The 21,370-nt window shown below is 36.5% G+C and overlaps 3 protein-coding genes across 3 annotated transcripts; 2 read left to right on the forward strand and 1 right to left on the reverse strand.

Annotated features, from left to right (window-relative positions):
- The first annotated feature begins 312 nt into the window (after positions 1 to 312).
- LOC127867552 (neuromedin-U receptor 1-like) lies at positions 313 to 8,447 on the forward strand. The gene is made up of 2 exons (XM_052408818.1): positions 313 to 1,722; positions 8,305 to 8,447. The coding sequence occupies exon 1, from the start codon at positions 322 to 324 to the stop codon at positions 1,582 to 1,584; it is 1,263 nt and encodes a 420-aa protein (XP_052264778.1). The 5' UTR covers positions 313 to 321; the 3' UTR covers positions 1,585 to 1,722; positions 8,305 to 8,447.
- Positions 6,862 to 8,166, forward strand: LOC127863209 (neuromedin-U receptor 1-like). The gene has a single exon (XM_052402626.1). The coding sequence runs from the start codon at positions 6,862 to 6,864 to the stop codon at positions 8,164 to 8,166; it is 1,305 nt and encodes a 434-aa protein (XP_052258586.1).
- A 2,869-nt stretch (positions 8,448 to 11,316) lies between the features above and the next one.
- LOC127863289 (mucin-1-like) lies at positions 11,317 to 12,195 on the reverse strand. Its single transcript, XM_052402740.1, has 2 exons — positions 11,861 to 12,195; positions 11,317 to 11,674 (listed from the first exon to the last, which is right to left on the reverse strand). Exons 1-2 carry the CDS (start codon positions 12,193 to 12,195, stop codon positions 11,317 to 11,319), a joined length of 693 nt encoding a protein of 230 aa, XP_052258700.1.
- Between the last annotated feature and the right edge of the window lie 9,175 nt (positions 12,196 to 21,370).

Consider the following 21,370-nt stretch of genomic DNA (forward strand, 5'->3'; position numbering starts at 1 on the left):
ATTTCATTTATACGTTTTATCAACACATAATGTATGCACATATTTATGGTTTCAGCAATAAGCTCTAACAATGTAAACATTTTATTTGATAAAAACCGATTGACGGACATATTTATTTATAAATTAATTAATAAAATGACCTGCCAATCTATGGTTGGAAAACATTTAATCGAATACCAAACAAATAATTAACATTACTTCAAAGTTGATTTGTCACAAAATGATCGATTAAAAATGAATGGTTGACATTCTTTCAAATTTCAGACAGACGATTACAACATGGATATTTTTTATTGGAACCACACCGATGACACGTCATCCATGCCCCCGGAAACTAGTACGCTCTCCCTTTCGGAGGAGGCGGCCCTGCTCGAACAATACAACCAGGAACAGGCCATCCGGTACCTTCCCGTTTTCGTGTTCCTCATTATCATCTTGGTCATAGGGACCATTGGAAACAGCCTTGTCCTGTTCGTTTACTGCAAGATGTTTAGAAAGACTTCGTCAAACTATTTCATCGTTGCTATGGCGATATTTGACCTTTTAGCGTGTGTTATAGGTTTGCCAACCGAATTATACGATCTGAGATATTCGTTAACGTTTTACAGCGGTGCGATATGTAAGATATTTAGATACACTGAAGCAGTTGTTGTTTACGGATCTGCCATCATCCTTGTTGAAATTGCATTCGACCGGTACTTCAAAATCTGCAAACCATTGATGTTAATTGAACTTTACAAGATAAAGATCATGTGCTTTGTCGCCGGGCTAGCAGCTGTGGTGATATCAATTCCAGCACTCATTTTGTACGGGATTTCCCGAACGCATACGCCAGACGGCCGTGTCCAAGGATACGACTGCTCGATAGAGGAGGCGTATAGAAAACAAGCGTTTTCCAAAATCTATTATCTCATGCTCGGACTGGTCTTTGTTACAACAGTCCTGATCTTATCTGGCTTGTACATTCGTATCTGGGTTGAAATAAAACGCAGGAAAAAGCTGGTGATTGGAGATCAGGTAAAGAGACCGAGCAGGGAGGAAATTCCGATGCAAAACACCTTGGCGAATGACCAGAAGACCAAGAAACTAAGAGTGGTCCGGTACTGCTCTGAGTACAGCGACGAAGACTCGCAGGACATGGCGACCAGGGTGTCCTTCCGGCCGACTCTGCAGTGCCTCGCGGAGGCGATGACAAAGTTTCGGGTTAGTCGCACCACCATTGTCCTGTTTGCGGTCACTGTTGTGTTTGTCATCAGCTATCTTCCTGGAATCATCGTCATGATATGCAGGTCCTCCATAAAGGATCTGGAAAAGAATCAGACTCTCGCCGAGCAAGTTATAAGTAAACTGTTCTCCAAGTTTTACTTCATCAACAATGCGATAAATCCAATAATATACAGTTTCCTCAACCTCAGTTTCAGACGTCGCTGTATAGTGTTAATTAAGAAATTATTTGTTTGCCGTAAACGTGATTTTCGCTTTCGAAAACCGATTTATGAAAAAAAAACGGATTCCCAGAAGAGTAATAAAAGCACGAAAAGTTCCAAAAGCGCTAAGATAAGTACCAAAGAGCTTCAAGTATGAGATAAAGTGAACATATGTACGTTTGAAACATTTAACCGATAGAGGGTGTTACAAATAATTCTCATGTTGGAATCTGGAAAGTGTTTGCATTTTATCGGTGCAAACAGGTGTAAAGTATTGGATATTAGCTGTTTACAGGTTATAAGAGAACACATTATAACAATACTATTGAAACCGGAAACCCTATTTATCAATTCTAAATGATAACGCGTAACAATGAGGTGTACATATTTGAAAAAGAGAACAAAAATGTGTATAACTTAGGTATATGTTTGTATATATAGAACTTGTGTTTTTTTGATAAATATTATTATGCTTTTATTTGTTAATAACTTGCATTGCGTTATATTATTTAACATTTATTACCTACGTTTTAAGTTGTAAAAGGCTTTTGTTTGTTTTTTCTTTCGACGAATAAATTTTGTTCACAATGTTAAAATTACACCTACACGACTTTTATCTTACCAAAAACTGACTTGTTGAAACATTCCATCGGTTTGAAACTGGTATTCCATCAATGAAAACTACACGCTCATCCACTTATATCACATGATATGATAATTTTCCCTATGAATATTTTTATCATACTTTTCATTATTCAAGTATATGTATGTCTATGTTTAAATGTCGTTCTTTGTTAACTGATTGTTGAATCTTTTCTGGATGTATTTCATTTATTTTATGAATAAATATTTGATATTTATTGATTTATTATTGTTATCTTATCAGAAATATGGCCGTTCCCGAAGCATCCAAAAACTTCAATAGCGTTAAAATTAGCTGGTAGTATACATTATTTTTCTACGATGTTTAAGCGCATCGACCATTGACAAATCAATGACGTTGTTATATTTATGATACAATAATAAAATCAAACGATTAGTAGGTAAATTTAAATATCAATTTAAACCAGCGATTTTTTCTTCACTCCCATCTGCCCAGTTTGGGTATTTTGTCAAGTGTTCAACTTATATTAAAAGCATTTCGAATAAATGTAATTAAGCACTTTTTGTGTTACAGTGTATAATGAAATATGCTTACAATCAATAATGGAAGTTAACAGTAACACTGTACAAATGATTTCATCATAGGCGGTGGGCTCCTATCTTCATTAAATTAAATGTTAAGTGTTAAAATATGTATCATTTTATTTACACTACTCGTGATTATGATGAAATCCTTGCATTCAAACACGCGGGCAATGAACAGATAAACGGGTCTGGTAAAAACGGTCATTGCGTTTCGTCTATAATTAAGCTTTCGTAACGGCCAACAAAAGTTGCTCCTCTTTCACTATTACATAGATAATTCCTAAAATATAACAAATTTTGCAACACAGCTATAAAACATTAGACAACGAACGACATGACAAGGTCTTGAAAGACGTGCATGTCACGATTGCATGACACATTTCTCACAGGGATATCGCAATATCACGATGAATTGAACCATCGGGTTAATTTTTCCTGGGAAATTAAAACGAGGATGAATACCTATGTGATGAACATTGTTACTTTTTATATGTAGCGCGTTTTCTTCCATTAGCCTCGTCATAAAACGACGATCCCCATGATATTTTAGTACCAGTTTATTCAAAGCAAATTAATGGTAATGTGTTGTTTTTTTGCAAATCGATTGACGTAAAGCAATCAGAGTATTCACCATTATCGGGATTAATGAGAAACCGCATGCGAGGGTTACGAAATATGTTATATTTTAGTGTATTAATGTTTTAAAAAGGATTTTTTGTGATATGTACTTTACGTAAATAGAAGCACACATGTGTGTTTTGCTAACTATGTTATTTTTGAACTTCAGAAGGTCTATGATTAAGACATGCTAACAGGTTATCCATGATAGGATTACTCGTTTAAATTGTATTTTGTCGCGTTTATCCTCAGAATGTAGATCTATATTTTATGAAAATAAAGTTATCGTGTTCTATTGCAGATTTACGGTTGTTATTTTGTGGTATATGTTTGGTGATTGTGGAGATTCTTGTTTGCTTGTTTGTGAGCGTGATATCAAGTAGAATAGAATTCTAGTTGGATACATGGGAGACGCCATTGTTAGGTTGTAAACATCTATGGCTTGGTTTATTCAATATATACAATAGACATACATCACAGGAGTATACATGATAAAAACATACATGGGAGACGCCATTGTAAGGTTGTAAACATCTATGGTTTGGTTTATTCAATATATACAATAGACATACATCCCAGGAGTATACATGATAAAAGCATAGTAACGTATACAAAGGCATGACAAGTGATCAGTATTGAATTTCAAAAGTTGTTTAAGTATCAATACATGAAAAGGTCTAGGATTAAAAAAAAATTAGATAATAACATTTAGAATCTAGTTAACAATTAATGCTTTAACGATAACGTCAAAAAACAACTAAGACATACGTGCTGCCGGAATTCAATTATGTTTATGATGATAAACATTTTCATTTGTGCTGAAAAGATAATACAATTTAAAATTATACACAAATGCCAATTGAGAATACGTTGATGTGATTAAAGGTGACTTAATGTGGTAGATACTACTGTTTCACTTTAAGACGATATGATCTTAAAGGATACATATGGTGGTATTGATATGTTTTACCTTTATAGATATTGTGTACCGGTATACTAATTCATTGACTGTGGAGGTCTCAGCTCGTAGGCACTATGTCGTCATAAATAAAGCATGCTAGCGTCAGTCATCCAAAAATATGAAACCTGATATGACTGCATATCATATCAAAACTTAAAATGGCCCCACGTTTTTCAATATATTTTGATTCCCGCAATTCCGCCTGTTTTTTTTTAATCCAACAGTATTTGTTTGTAATGTGCTCGCCGCTCTCGGTAAAACGTTTTTTTTTTTACTTAATCGCTTAAGGGAAAATTAAATGTAAGCTAAACTCGGGCGCTTATTGAAAATGCCTATCATAAAAAGCTATAAATGCTATTCAACAATTGAAGAAACATTGCACATATCAAAGAAATAAACAAGTGGCAATTGGCATCGTAAGTGTCTGAATTAAGAAAGGTTAAGTTTAACAAAGTTAAGGATTTCGTTTGATGTTTTCTGAAAATTGGCCACGTAATTATTTGCAACAAATAGCCTGCTTTAATTTAATAACAATATGAGTCATTGTTTCGGTACGTATGACAAACAAATAGTGAATATTGTGTTGACCCATTTATGCCTAGTGGACTCTCCCATCCTTCAAAATTGGATCAATTTATTTCCAAAATTAGGGATGTCTAGTATACTTATTTCTATATTTAGAATACTTTCTACAGAAATTCCTTTAAGCAAACAGCGCAGACCCTGATGAGACGCCACATCATGCGGCGTCTCATCTGGGTCTACGCTGTTTGCCAAGGCCTTTTTTCTAGACGCTAGGCATAAATGGGTTAAAAAGGGCGACTCACATAATTTAATAGTTTGCGAAATGCCTGTAGTACATAGCATTAGTCATGTTACGACAAATATTTATTTTTCATTGTACACTTATAATTAATTATCACGGATGTATGGGCAGTTAGAGAGTAAGATATCAATCCATAACACACGTTCATGTATTGAACCAATACTGCATTGTGTATAAAGCGGGATTGAATGAACTTATTCGCCCTGCTTTACTGTTGTGCAAATAATAACATATGGTGCCAATGCTGCAGATAATTGCTTTATGACAGGTGCGAATGTTGAATAAATTGAAAATAATGCAATATCGAAATTTTACAGAAGTTTTTATTTATGGCATTTCATTAATCAAAACAAGAATTAATTGGATGATCAAACTGGTTGTATCACCACGAACAGAGCAGAGATAAATGACTCTTCCATAAACTAATGATGTAATAATTTAAAACACTCTGGATTCAGCGGGTAAAGTTGACATGAAACGAAGCCCGGAGATTGCCTAGCAGAGTCGCAGAGTGATGATTAATATGTGTCTTGTTCTGAGAAAACTGGGCATAATGCATGTGCGTGAAGTGTCGTCCCAGATTAGCCTGTGCAGTCCGCATAGGCTAATCAGGGACGACACTTTCCGCCTAAACAAGATTTTCGGTAAGAAGGGACTTCCTTTAAACGAAAAAAAACATAAAAGCGGAAAGTGTCGTCCTTGATTAGCCTGTACGGACTAAACAGGCGAATCTGGGACGAAACTTTACGCAAATGCAGTAAGCCCATTTTTCTCAGAACAAGACACATATAACTAGTTATAACGATGAATCATGTGAGTTCACTACCTTAAAATGCATTAGTGTATGGATAGGATATAACTTTATGAATCTGGATTTGGTTTAATATAATTTTATGACATTACTATGTCCCAAGCAATAAGAAGAAAAGTGCATGGGTGCTATCTTTTACTGAGAGTCGGAGTGCATACTTTGGAGGATACTTCAGTCCGTTTGTCAAGAATAAAGATACATCAATCTAAATAGATACTTATTTTATCATTATACGTAATATAGACAGAAAGAGATAAATAAATACACATAAGAAATATACTGATGTATACCATGAGCTAATAGAAAACTAAATTAAAAAGCCCCGGTAGTTGGATAACAATTACTTGCGTTTACTATTACTGCGCCCTTACACATATCTGAGCACTGATAAAAACATGTCATAATGATGTTGTCTTAATTGCAACTTACATTATTTCATACCATTAAAACGGTGTTGCGCATTCGGATTGTGTGGGTGTATGTCTGATTGTGTGGGTGTATGTCTGATTGTGTGGGTGTATGTCTGATTGTGTGGGTGTATGTCTGATTGTGTGGGTGTATGTCTGATTGTGTGGGTGTATGTCTGATTGTGTGGGTGTATGTCTGATTGTGTGGGTGTATGTCTGATTGTGTGGGTGTATGTCTGATCAGTGGGTGTATGTCTGATTGTGTGGGTGTATGTCTGATTGTGTGGGTGTATGTCTGATCTTCGATTAATAGCTGACATATTTATGATGTCAGGCTTGTATTTATTTCATTTATACGTTTTATCAACACATAATGTATGCACATATTTATGGTTTCAGCAATCAACTCTTACAATGGAAACGTTTTACTTAATAAAAACCGATTGACGGACATATTTATTTATTAATTATTTAATTAAAAGACCTGCCAATCTATGGTTGGAAAACATTTCATCGAATACCAAACAAATAATTACCTTACTTCAAAGTTAATTTGTCACAAAATGATCGATTAAATGATGAATGGTTGACATTCTTTCAAATTTCAAACAGACGATTTCAACATGAATAGTTTTGATTGGAACCACACCGATGACACGTCATCTATGCCCCCGGAAACTAGCACGCTCTCACCTTCGGAGGAGGCGGCCCTGCTCGAACAATACAACCAGGAACAGGCCATCCGCTACCTTCCCGTGTTCGTATTCCTCATTATCATCTTGGTCATTGGAACCATTGGAAACAGCCTTGTCCTGTTCGTTTACTGCAAGATGTTTAGAAAAACTTCGTCTAACTATTTCATCGTTGCTATGGCGATATTTGACCTCTTAGCGTGTGTTATAGGTTTGCCAACCGAATTATACGATCTGAGATATTCTTTAACGTTTTACAGCGGTGCGATATGTAAGATATTTAGATACACTGAAGCAGTTGTTGTTAACGGATCTGCTATTATCCTTGTTGAAATTGCATTCGACCGGTACTTCAAAATCTGCAAACCATTGATGTTAATTGAACTTTACAAGATAAAGATCATGTGCTTTGTCGCCGGGCTAGCAGCTGTGGTGATATCAATTCCAGCACTCATTTTGTACGGGATTTCCCGAACGCATACGCCAGACGGCCGTGTCCAAGGATACGACTGCTCGATAGAGGAGGCGTATAGAAAACAAGCGTTTTCCAAAATCTATTATCTCATGCTCGGACTGGTCTTTGTTACAACAGTCCTGATCTTATCTGGCTTGTACATTCGTATCTGGGTTGAAATAAAACGCAGGAAAAAGCTGGTGATTGGAGATCAGGTAAAGAGACCGAGCAGGGAGGAAATTCTGATGCAAAACACCTTGGCGAATGACCAGAAGACCAAGAAACTAAGAGTGGTCCGGTACTGCTCTGAGTACAGCGACGAAGACTCGCAGGACATGGCGACCAGGGTGTCCTTCCGGCCGACTCTGCAGTGCCTCGCGGAGGCGATGACAAAGTTTCGGGTTAGTCGCACCACCATTGTCCTGTTTGCGGTCACTGTTGTGTTTGTCATCAGCTATCTTCCTGGAATCATCGTCATGATATGCAGGTCCTCCATAAAGGATCTGGAAAAGAATCAGACTCTCGCCGAGCAAGTTATAAGTAAACTGTTCTCCAAGTTTTACTTCATCAACAATGCGATAAATCCAATAATATACAGTTTCCTCAACCTCAGTTTCAGACGTCGCTGTATAGTGTTAATTAAGAAATTATTTGTTTGCCGTAAACGTGATTTTCGCTTTCGAAAACCGATTTATGAAAAAAAAACGGATTCCCAGAAGAGTAATAAAAGCACGAAAAGTTCCAAAAGCGCTAAGATAAATACCAAAGAGCTTCAAGTATGAGATAAAGTGAACATATGTACGTTTGAAACATTTAACCGATAGAGGGTGTTACAAATAACTCTCATGTTGGAATCTGGAAAGTGTTTGCATTTTATCGGTGCAAACAGGTGTAAAGTATTGGATATTAGCCGTTTACAGGTTATAAGAGAACACATTATAACAATACTATTGAAACCGGTAAACGCAATTTATCAATTCTAAATGATAACGCGTAACAATGAGGTGTACATATTTGAAAAAGAGAACAAAATGTGTATAACTTAGGTATATGTTTGTATATATAGAACTTGTTTTTTTTTATAAATATTATTATGCTTTTATTTGTTAATAACTTGCATTGCGTTATATTATTTAACATTTATTACCTACGTTTTAAGTTGTAAAAGGCTTTTGTTTGTTTTTTCTTTCGACGAATATTTTGTTCACAATGTTAAAATTACACCTACACGACTTTTATCTTACCAAAAACTGACTTGTTGAAACATTCCATCGGTTTGAAACTGGTATTCCATCAATGAAAACTACACGCGCATCCACTTATATCACATGATATGATAATTTTCCCTATGAATATTTTTATCCTACTTTTCATTATTCAAGTATATGTATGTCTATGTTTAATTGTCGTTCTTTGTTGACTGATTGTTGAATCTTTTCTGGATGTATTTCATTTATTTTATGAATAAATATTTGATATTAATTGATTTATTATTGTTATCTTATCAGAAATATGGCCGTTCCTGAAGCATCCAAAAACTTCAATAGCGTTAAAATTAGCTTGTTGAAGAATGACTGGCTTAAATCACTTATTTTATTTAGGCATGTTATTATTTTAAAGAAATTTACAAAACTGTATTTATGCTGCTTAGTTCCTTAAGTATTTTCAATAAAATTGGGGGATTGTAAAACGTGTGGTCGATTGGTCTTGATGTCGAGTTACATGAATTTCATCAACGTGTACGTAAAACATTACGTTATTCACATGTAAGCATTTCATTTATCAATTAATACAGCATATCGTTCATGAGGTTTATTACGCAGGGTAACAGTTGTATCACACGAACAATCGATGATTGTATCAAGCCTGAAGGTGGAGTTGTGTCAACGCTTTTTGCTATCCATGTTACACACTGGCACTGGCAGTACAGACACGTTTTTTATATGTCTATTTTAAAATGTTCTGAGTTTTCAAATTATAATAAATCAACATCTTACATATTATGTCTTCAAACTGTCAACTTGTTTCGATTTTAAAGTACTTTTCTTTTATGTTCAGCTTCATACTATATTTGTATTTCTATATTATGAAAACATATATTTTAATAATTTACAGAACACTGCATGACAAATCAGCGAATGCTATATACGGTAAATGTTGATAAAAGTAATGTCACAGACGTAAGTAATATCGCGCGTTTTTTTTCCACTCAAGTAAAAGCCTTATCAAAAGCCTTATACCTATATCAGTGGACTTTTTCTTAAGCTCATATACATAACAGCAAAGATATAGTTTCTTTTAATATAGTACCACTACTTAATTTTATCAGGCAATAAATGACGAACATGAATCTAAAACTGGCTAGAACTAAACAAAACAAACTTGAAAGTCAGTAGTTAAATCTACAAAACACGCTTAGTGACTTTAGATTCTCAACAAATTATTTCCTTACACAGATTACGTTTCTTAGAGAGTGTTAAAGCCGGACTCGCCTATGTCAAAAAATAAACCTGTCAGCAGTTAATCCTGGGATCGCGATATCAATACCTATGCCTGCCGTATAACCTGCGTGGTGACTGGGGCCTGACATATAACCTGCTTGGTGACTTGGGCCTGACGTATATAGAGAATACTATGTTAGTGTGATTGTGTACTTAAATTTATCCGACGAGTGAAGAAAGGTTTACATGGCGAGGCTTGCCGAGCCTTGTAAGCCTTTCAGACACGAGTGGGATAAATTTAAGTACACAATCACACTTACATAGTATTCTATTTATCCTACAATATTGTTTTATTTAATTTCTTCCTATAATAAAAGCAAACACACATTAAATCAACTGAATCTAACATTGCGTAGTAATATTTATTGTGATCTTTCCTGTTTACGGCAATCGAAATAGTCCTTAAGAATTCCACGCAAAAGAAAAGAAACGAGACAAAATAACGCTAGACGCCTCGAGTCAAAATTAACCAGCGTTCCAAATGTAACACACTCAAGTAGAACACAGACGGTTGTGTTCAAACTACAATTTTTGTTTCACCACTGTGAAAAACCAAAAAACAAACATGGCTCCCGCCATTTTGAAATTTAAAAAATGTGTTGACACATACCGTGGCTACGTGAAGCTTGATTCAGCATTTATTCCCGCCGATATTGTTAATTTTAGTCTTTAAACAACTCTTCTTTTTACACACTTTATACCTACTTACATAAAATTATTGTTCTACTCACCAAAGTTGTATAATAACCACGTCCATGTTTATTTTCGTAATGTTTAATTTGCTTCAATGACGAGTTAAAATTCTAGACAAATTTCTTCATCGCCATCCATCTTTTCCATTTTAAAGCACTGGATGTAAGCAGGCAATTCTTTGTGGATAGACATTCTTTGATCGACTGACAAAGGAACGACTAAACCATCAAAGAAATTACCATTTTAATTCGACATCGATTTCCTTCGAAAAGTTAAAGAACAATTCACTGACACTTTTCTTAAATTTAATCCATCAATTGTTCAACAAAACATCACGTTATTCGAGTACATTCGACATTTTAACCAAATCGAATATGCAGTCTCACCAGTTTCATTCCAGTTTTATATCCAAACAATGTTTTTTTTTTCACATTCATAATATTATAGTAATCCATCGTAAACACACACACACACGACTGCGTACCCAATGACCTAAATGACGCAATCAGGGGAGAAAGGCAAAAAAGTAGTCCCTTTGTACATGTTATAAAAATAACCGCAATAAACCGGATCTAAAAATAGCGATAAAGAAAACCTTATCTTTTCTTTATGAGTCGTATTTGTTCTATAAAATCATTTAGCTGTAGGATAAAATCTGCTTGGTGACTTGGGCCTGACATATAACCTGCTTGGTGACTTGGGCCTGACGTATAACCTGTTTGATGACTTGGGCCTGTCTCATAACCTGCGTAACGACTGTCTGGGGCCTGTCTCATAACCTGCGTGGTGACTGAGGCCCGTCGCAAAACCTGCCTGGTAACTGGGGCCTTTCGTATATCCTGCGTCGTGTCTGGGTCCTGTCGCATAACCTCCGTCGTGACTGGGGCCTGTCGCATAACCTGCGTTGTGACTTGGGCCTGTCACATGACCTGCTTGGTGACTGGGGCCTGTCGCATGTCCTGCGTCGTGACTGGGGCCTGTCGCATAACCTGCGTCGTGACTGGGGACTGTGGCATAACCTGCGTCGTGACTGAGGTCTGTCGCATTACCTGCCTGGTGACTGGGGCTTGTTGCACACCATGCGTGGTGACTAGGCCTGTCACATAACCTACGTGATGAATGGGGCCTGTCGCCTAACCTGCGTGGTGACTGGGGCCTATCACATAACCTGCGCGATGAATAAGGCCTGTCGCATAACCTGCGTTGTGACTGGGGCCTGTCACATAACCTGCGTGATGAATGGGGCCTCACGCATAGTTTGCGTGGTGACTGGGGCCTTTACATAACTTGCATGGTGGCTGGGACCAGTCGCATAACCTGCGTGGTCCCTGGGTCCTGTCGCATAACCTGCGTGGTGACTTGTGCCTGTCGCATAACGTGCGTGATGAAAGGGGCCTCACGCATACTTTGCGTGGAAACTGGGGCCTGCACATAACCTTCATGGTGGCTGGGACCAGTCGCATAACCTGCGTGGTTCCTGGGGCCTGTCGCATAACCTGCGTGGTGACTGGGGCTTGTCGCATAACCTGCGTGGTGACTGGGGCTTGTCGCATACCATGCGTGGTGACTGGGCATGTCGCATAACCTGCGTTGTGACTGGGGCCTGTCGCATAACATGCGTGATGAATGGGGCCTCGCGCATACTTTGCGTGGAAACTTGGGTCTTCACATAACCTTCATGGTGGCTGGGACCAATCGCATAACCTGCGTGGTCCCTGGGTCCTGTCGCATAACCTGCGTGGTGACTGCTTTCAAAATCATTATATTTTAATCGGCACTTCGATAAATAAGGGCACTTTTCAGACACTAGGAAAAATATTCGCACTATATATTGCGTTTTGATGACCAGTATTGCCTTGAAATAGATTTAATAAGTCAGTATGACCGCCGTAACCAAAATAATGCAAATCGAATAAAAAAATCAAAACATAGACATATAAAAGTACATAATCAGTTTGTATGTGCGCGAGGAGGAATAAACGTTAAAAATATACTAGAACGTCAATGGTGCAGCCGAAATAGTTTGATGTCTCAAAAGGCTGTATCGTTATTTGGTGTCAAATATAGAACCAATCACTGTGTATTTCGGTTCATTTATAAGTAGTACTTGAATTAACTTCTTTGAGGGCCATTCAGGCAATTAGTTTTATTTTAACCCATGAAGTGGTCTACACTCGTTTTTCAATTTATGATTCGCCATAAAAAATAATATGTTCACAGAGAAAGTCAGGAAATCACGTTCATAATATTTTAATGTTTCCATTCAAATAATAAGTATCGACCTAATCGATCAACACATTGTTCATTACACAAGAACGTTGTTAAAGCCTCCATATTTTACGGCATATATGAACGAACTATGTAACAATTAAAGTTGTGTCTGTATTTCCCGAGGAACAGAACTATTATGCAGTGCAATCATTATCCCACCAATTCATTCTATTAGGATGGTTAATGGAATGCGATGTGCAAATAGTCAGAGGACATGCCTACAGCATAACGTGTATTTCATTAACTCATTTCAATGGTTAAAAGCCTCAATAAAATGCATTTATTACCGTTTCGCACATATCTGATTTCGACATTTGCAAGTTACGGCGGTGTACTAAATCTGCTCAAAATAAACATTCTTGAACCGATATTTCCGGCATAGGAAATAGAGTTTGAAATCTAAAACCAATAAGATTTGAGTTCCTGAAACTATTACTCGGTTCAGGTTTTTGCTCGTTTTACCTTGAGCAATTTTATTACTTAGTATTGATGCTTTCGTTTGTATTTATTCCGTTTTTTTCTACTAGTGCATTAAAACAGTTTTTGCGGCCCATGGCAACGTGAAAAACATCAGAATTACTTATTTAATAAGCCTGTGTTCTTGGCCGAAAATTCGATGTTTACAACATTCGTTTACACGATTATGCTGCACCCAAAGTGAAATTGTAGCACCGATTAAAGACGTTTTCTATAATATATTCTTAAATCCTAAGATATTGTCACAAACTGTAAGAAAAACTGTATTTTATGCACTAAAGACTTTGCAAACATATTTCAATAACTTGATATATCTGCAAAAATAAAGTTCTTAACGGCGTGCTTTTATTCTGTCCAGCCCATGTGAAATCATCTGTGAACCCCGTTGATATTGCACCGTGTATTGCAGATCTCGTATCGAAAAGAACACAGCATGAAAACAGAATGATAGAAACCAAGAATGATAAAATGAAAATAACATAAATACAAATACAAATACATGTCACTTATATAGCGCAAAAATTATTATAAAAATATTCTATTGCGCTTCACAAACACTGCACATTGGTTATCCGTGAAAAAGATTGAACAAATGCGTTTTTAGTCTTTATCTAAAACAGCCCTCATTGTCAATGCTTTTTAAGTGGCTTGGTAGATTGTTCCACCACTTCGGGCCAACCACAGCTAAAGATCTATCCGCCATCTTAGTTCGCCTCCTGGAATAACAAGATTACAGTCACTTTAAGATCGAAGTCGATACCGACTGTTTGCTGGGACAAACATTTCTTGCAAGTAACCTCGAGCATAACCATGGACAACACGAAATACCATAACCAGGACTTTGTACATGATTCTAGCTTTTACTGGTACCCAGCCAGTGGAGTTGTTTCAAGAGTTCAGTACTTGGTTGATCATATGACGCATTCAGGCCCACTCTTGCGGCATGATTTTGAGTACGCTGAAGCTTTTGAATTTGGTAAGCTGGTAGATCGGTGAATAAACCATTGCAAAAGTCTATATGGGAGTGTACAAGCATATGCACTAACACCTCCGCTGACTTCTGTGTCAAATGCCTGCGTATAGCTTTTAAATTACGCAATTGCATTTGGGCAATTTGGCACTTCTTCGTGATGTGAAGGTCAAGGTTAAGAGTGTTGGTCAATGTAACACCAGATCTCTCAAACGGTCTACCAACTTAACCATGCATCCTCCAACACTCACACTTGATATGGACATTTTAGCTAACTGTTGCCTTGTTCCGTATAAAATGATTTCTGTTTTTGATTGGTTCATTTTATAATATCATTGAGGCACTTATCAAGTTGTTGTAGAACGTATGCTTCATTATCTTGATTCCCTGCCTGAATCTTGAAGGCAATCTTGTGGTCGTCTGCATAGCCATACAGATCAGCTGGGTACTTCTGAACCAACTTGTTAAGGGCCGATATATACAGAGTGAAAACCACTGGTCCAGCACAGGAGCCTTGGGGGACGCCGAATCTCAACGGCTCAGTGTCAGATGAAGATTGTTCTATCAAAACTTTATTTGTTCTGTTAGTCAGGTATGACTCAATCCATTTTAATAGGGTACTTTGGATTCCAAACTCATTTTGGAGAATTTGAATGAGAATAGGAATATCAATAGTGTCAAACGCAGCACTTAAGTCTATCATTATTACAACGGTTATTTGGTTTTTGTCTATGGTTTCCAAAAGGTCATTGTACATTTTTACCATGGCTGTCTCTACTCCATGATGTTTTCGATAGGCACTTTGATATGTTGGCAGGAGGTTATTTGACTCAATGTGGTTGTTAATCTGATGTTTTGCAGCCTTCTCAAGAATTTTTGAGAGAACTGATAGAATTGACACAGGACGATAATTTTGCAGTTCAAGTGTAAGCCCTTTCTTCTTTAAAAGAGGTTTAATGACAGCTTCCTTCCACTCATCAGGAAACACACCAGAAAGTAGTGATCGGTTGACGATTTCAGTCACAACAGGTGCTAGTTGTGGAAAAGGAGCGTTGAGTTTAGTTGTTGGAAAGAAATTCAATTCACATGTTGTAGGTTTTGATGAATAGACCAGTTTCGCATTACCATTTTCTGAAAGAGGCTTGAATTCAGTAAACATGTTCATAACAGATTCCTTGAAAGTACCTATAGATATATTGGCAGATGATGGGTCAGTAGATATTGCATCCAGATCATCCCTTAACTTTATTATCTTGTCTGCAAAGTAACGCAAGAAATCATTTGCAAGCGAGACTGCACTGATGTGACACGGGAGTGGATTGACTTTTGACCTTTCTAGTAAATCAGATGTTACCGCATACAACTTCTTGATGTTTCCAGCTGCATCACCTATTCTATCCTGGAAATAACCATTCTTCTCCCTTGATACTTCAGCAATATAAATGTTTCGTACATGGTTATAGACTTTACAATAATCGTCAATCTTAAAGGGGCCTTTTCACAGATTTTGGCATTTTTTTTAACTTATTCATTAAATGCTTTATATTGATAAATGTAAACATTGGATCGTAAAAGCTCCAGTAAAAAATCAAGAAAAGAAATAAAAAAAGGAAAAGAACATTGCCCGGAGCAGGTTTCGAACCAGTGACCCCTGGAGTCCTGCCAGAGTCCTGAAGTAAAAACGCTTTAGCCTACTGAGCTATTCCGCCGAGTACACTTTATTGACGTATTTTATACCTTATATAAGCAATCTTCATAGTTTCACAAAATTTAACGACAAAAACAGAACTCTCCAAATTATTCAATCGTTTCGCGTTGCAACGCTTTATAATTTTTAGGTTTTAAAATCGTCAAAAGATGCATATAATGGCTATATTAGAGCATGGTAAATGTTCAGTATTACTGTTTCCTCACAAATATCATAACTGAAACGAAAACTTACGAATCTGAAACAATTTTTTTCAATTTTGTCAATTTACCAAAGCGTGAAAAGATCCCTTTAAATCAACACTTTATTTCAAATAAGGATCTTATTATTACGGCATAATAAGTGTTGAATATTTTTGTTGCAAAATAAAAATAATGCAGAGAATGTTTGTATGTAAAAAGGTAAAAAACAATTTTAGAGCAAGTATGATAAACGTCGCATTGAGTTAAAACAAACGGGATTTTTAATACACACGATTATTCTCTTCAGCCGCACGTGCGTGGTAGGTATAAAATGAAAGTTCAGTCGGGATATATAGAGGATATTTGTTCATGTCAGTGTATTAAGATCGTTTGTTATTTCACGATTGAAAATAGAAAATATTATTTTTCTATGATTACGAGTGAAATATCAAACGATCTTACACTGACATGAAAACATTTTTTTGTTTCTTTTATGCCCGTTTTTTCAAGAAAATAATAAACAGCTGTTTCCCTTTCGCTAAAAAGTTACCCTTTCTCGGAATTTCTCCCTTGGCGTGCCTCAATACATTTCAAGTGTGACGAAATGACGTCATTATACCAGCAAAATTCTCCAGTTAAACTCTTTAACAATGTATATAAAGATTAGATCTTGCGCATGCGTGAAGATGGCGGTAGAAAAATTTTCAGAGTAAAAACCACATAAGAAATATTAAAAATTCAGGTAAATTAATCGTGTGATGAAAATCAAAGTGTGAAAAAATTGGACTTTATATAAACATTGATGACCAGGAAACGCAAGCCTTCAAAAGATTCACCGGATAACGGTCAATCGAGCGCAAATCGTAACACGAGCAAGAGAAACAAAGGAAAAAAAATGGCGCAAAATATCCAAGTGTCACCAGGTCAAACCGGACAAATACAGGCAAGTCAGCCATGTCAGTTGTATAGTAGCCCTCAGTTTACCCAAATGACTGGTAATCCGTACGCTTACCTGATGAACACACCCACTTTCCCTGGACATGGGTTTATACCCCCATCGACGCCATCGCCAATGCCAAGCTCAGACGTATTGTCCGCAATTTTGGATAGATTGAATGCAGTAGACAAGAAACTCTCGCAACTTGATCAGATACAACAAACAATGTCCAGCATAGTTTCTCGAATAGATAAAATGGAGCAACGGATAACCAATTTTGAAAGCCGCATCAAGGACGTTGAAAAATCGTGTGATTTTAGTGGCAGTGCGATTGAAAATCTAACAAAAAAGATGACTGAGTATGACTCAATATTAAAATCAACTAACAACTTACAAAGTCGGGAGTGTTCAGTGAACTTGAAAGATTCAAAATTACAGGCAGAAATAACGGACCTCAAGTGCAGGAGTATGCGCGAAAATTTGCTTTTCTTCCAAATTCCTGAGGAGAAAGACGAGCAATGCGAGAAGAAGATATTGGAATTCATTGAAACCAAACTTCACGTGCAAAACGCTAAATCCGAGGTAAAGTTGCATAGGGCACATCGTGTAGGCCGATACCAGCCAAATAAAGTGCGCCCCATTGTCGCCAAGTTCGCGTATTACCCGGACAGGGAGAGAGTCCGAAAGGAGTCAAAGCAGCTTAAAGGTACCCCGTTCGGAATATCCGAACAATATCCAAAGGAGGTAATGGATGTTCGTCGAAGGCTGATACCAATTATGAAAAAGGCACGAGCCGAGGGCAAGGAGGCGTTCCTTAAAATTGACAAACTATACATTAACAAACAAGTGTATGTGGAATAGGACGGTCGTGAGAATGTCGTTAAAATTGTCACGTGGAATGTGGAAGGACTAAGTGCACTTAAATGTTCTAATAGTAAGTTTACAACTTTTCTTTCCAATCATGACATTATATGCTTAACTGAAACCTGGACAAATAAAGATTCTACAATAGATTTAAAAGGCTACAGCAAACCAATTCATTCTTATAGACGATTGCAACACCGTAGAGCGAAGCGCTCAAGTGGTGGTATTATTATTTATATTAAAGATTCTATTCGTAAAGGTGTCATATTAGTAAAAAATGATATTGATTGCATTGTTTGGCTAAAATTAGATAAGCTGTTTTTTAATATTGAATTTGATGTATATCTATGTGTTGTATATATTGCACCAGAAAATTCCCCTGTTCATTCTTTGTATACCTATGATATTTTTGAAACGATTGAGTGTGATATTAATTTTTATCAAACTAAAGGTAAAGTGTTTTTAACGGGAGATACAAACTCGCGAACGGGACACAAAGCAGATTACATCGAAAATGACAGGTATATAAGCGATATTGATTTTGTTTCCGACCCAGATATTGAAACCCTAATCCCGCGTTCAAATTGTGACCCAGTTACGAATCGATTTGGCGACTACTTGTTAGACATATGCAAAGCAACCAATATTCGTATCGTGAATGGACGGTTACATAACGACTACAATTTAGGGAATATAACATGCTGTACACATAATGGTGAAAGCGCGGTAGACTATTTATTAACTGCGCGTACAAATTTCAGTGATATTTTAGATTTTACAGTTAACAATTTCACGGAATTCTCTAATCATGCGCCGCTAACATTTAATCTCCGCACGAATAACGCGGGTTTAACAAGTAATAGTAATCCGATTGTTTATTTTAAATGGAAACCAGAGAACAAATGCGATTTTGTGCGTGATGTATCGTGCGATGTACAGAATCTGGAACAAACTTTATTATCGCAAATTGATTCAAACGCTGACCCTGATATTTTAGTGGGAGAATTCTCAAAATATTTAAATTTAAAGGGGGGAAAATATTTTAAGCGCATTATAAAACCTGAAAATAACCGATTTTTATATGCTGATAAAAATAAACAAAAATGGTTTAATGAAGAGTGTAAAAACAAACAATCTCAGCTAACAAGAGCTTTATACGAGTACAATCTAAATAAAAATGAACGTACGCGAGAACAAATGATTTCTATGAAGAAGGATTACAAGTATGCATGTAGGAAAACAAAATTAAAATATAACAGTGACCAAAGCAAGCGAATGAATAATATGAGACGGAAATCACCTCGTGAATTTTGGAAACTGTTCAAGCGAAAACCTTCATCACAAATCTCAGACACGATACCGTTAAGCGAATTTAGTGATTATTTCAGTAAATTAGCCGACGAAAGCAGTGTAAATCAAAATTCTTTTGACGCCGAAACTTTCTTAAATGAATTTGACAATAGGCAAAACACACACCCGTCGTACCCCGAATTAGATAACCCCATATCGATAGAAGAAATAATAAAGGCAACAAAACGATTGAAACACAATAAAGCGCATGCGCAGGACAATATAATATATGAATATTTTACTGAAACAATACATGTGATTTCAAAGCCGCTTGAAATATTATTTAATTACATAATGGATAAAAAGTGTTTTCCACGCAGCTGGGCGTCCGGAGTTATCATACCAATACATAAACGTGGCGACATTACAGACCCAAATAACTATCGGGGAATTACGTTAATTAGTTGTTTTGCCAAACTGTTTACAAGTATACTTAATGAACGTCTTAAACAATGGGCGGAAACTAATGACATTTTAACGGATGCGCAATTCGGCTTTAAACCAAACTGTAGCACAGTAGATGCAATATTTATTCTTAATGCCCTCATAGAAAGACAGTTGCAGAATAAAGAAAAACTATTTTGTTGCTATATTGACTACCGGAAAGCATATGACGTCATCAATCGCGGTCAATTATGGAGTAAAATGATTAATATGGGCATCGATGGTAAACTCTTGACCCTTATTCGATCCATGTACAATGAAGTCAAATTACAGGTTAAACACATGGGTTCACTGTCAGACATATTCAATAGTAACGTTGGTCTATTTCAGGGGGAGATAACCTCGCCCATATTGTTTTCACTCTTTATTAATGACATCGAATTAAGTCTGCAGAATGGAATAAACGCCGGCATGACATTAGAACAAATATCTATCTATCTCTTATTATTCGCAGACGACGCGGTTTTATTTTCTGAAACACAAGAGGGTCTTCAAGAGTCATTACACAATTTAGAAGCCTACTGCGATAAATGGAATTTAACAGTTAACATTGAAAAAACAAAGGTCATGGTATTCCGAAAAGGGGGTTCAATCAGTAAAGCATTCAAATGGACTTATAAAGGTCAAGAACTAGAAATTGTGAATAATTTTAATTACCTTGGAATTGTGATGTCAAGTGGCGGATCGTTCGTGCCCGCAACAAATACACTTTATGGCAAAGCATTAAAAGCGATGCATTCTTTGTTCAACCTAACGAAAGATATGAACGTACCCATAAATATCATGTTTAATTTATTTGACGCATATGTTTCATCCATTTTAAACTATAACTGCGAAGTTTGGGGATCCATCAAAGCGGAAAATATTGAACGCGTTCACCGTAAATTTTGTAAAAGACTATTGAACGTAAAAATGTCAACAAATTCACTATCGCTATATGCCGAAGTTGGTCGATTTCCCTTGCATATCGACAGATATGTCAGGATGGTTAAATATTTTTTGAAATTACATACTGTGAAACAGGGAAATTGTATTCTTAAACAAGTTGTAGTTTTACAAAGATTAGAAATTGAACGTAAAAATAATGCTAACAATTGGTCATCGAAAATACGGGACATTCTTAACCAAACCGGTTTCACCGATGTATGGCTATTCCCCGAATCTGTTAACAATGATCACTTTATCCCGTTATTCAAAAACAGATTACGAGACCAGTATATTACCAACTGGGATGTCAGTGTGACGTCGTGTAGCTCAATGATCCTATATAAGGAACTCAAACCGGTTTTTGAAAGATCATCGTATCTTGATATTGTTGTCAACAAAAAACATAGGAACATTATTGCAAAATTACGTTTGTCCTCTCACAAATTATTCATAGAAACGGGCAGACACCAGAATATTGACAGAGATCAACGCAAATGTATATTATGTAACCTTAATGACATCGAGGATGAATTTCACTTTGTTCTTAAATGTCCTTATTATAATGATGTTAGGAATGCATTAATTCCGAACTATTATAGAATCCGGCCAAATATGTTCAAGTTTATTAAACTACTTAATAGCTCAAACAAAACTGTATTAAG

The sequence above is a fragment of the Dreissena polymorpha genome, chromosome 1 (assembly GCF_020536995.1).
Source record: "Dreissena polymorpha isolate Duluth1 chromosome 1, UMN_Dpol_1.0, whole genome shotgun sequence".
Classification (NCBI taxonomy): Eukaryota; Metazoa; Mollusca; class Bivalvia; order Myida; family Dreissenidae; genus Dreissena; species Dreissena polymorpha.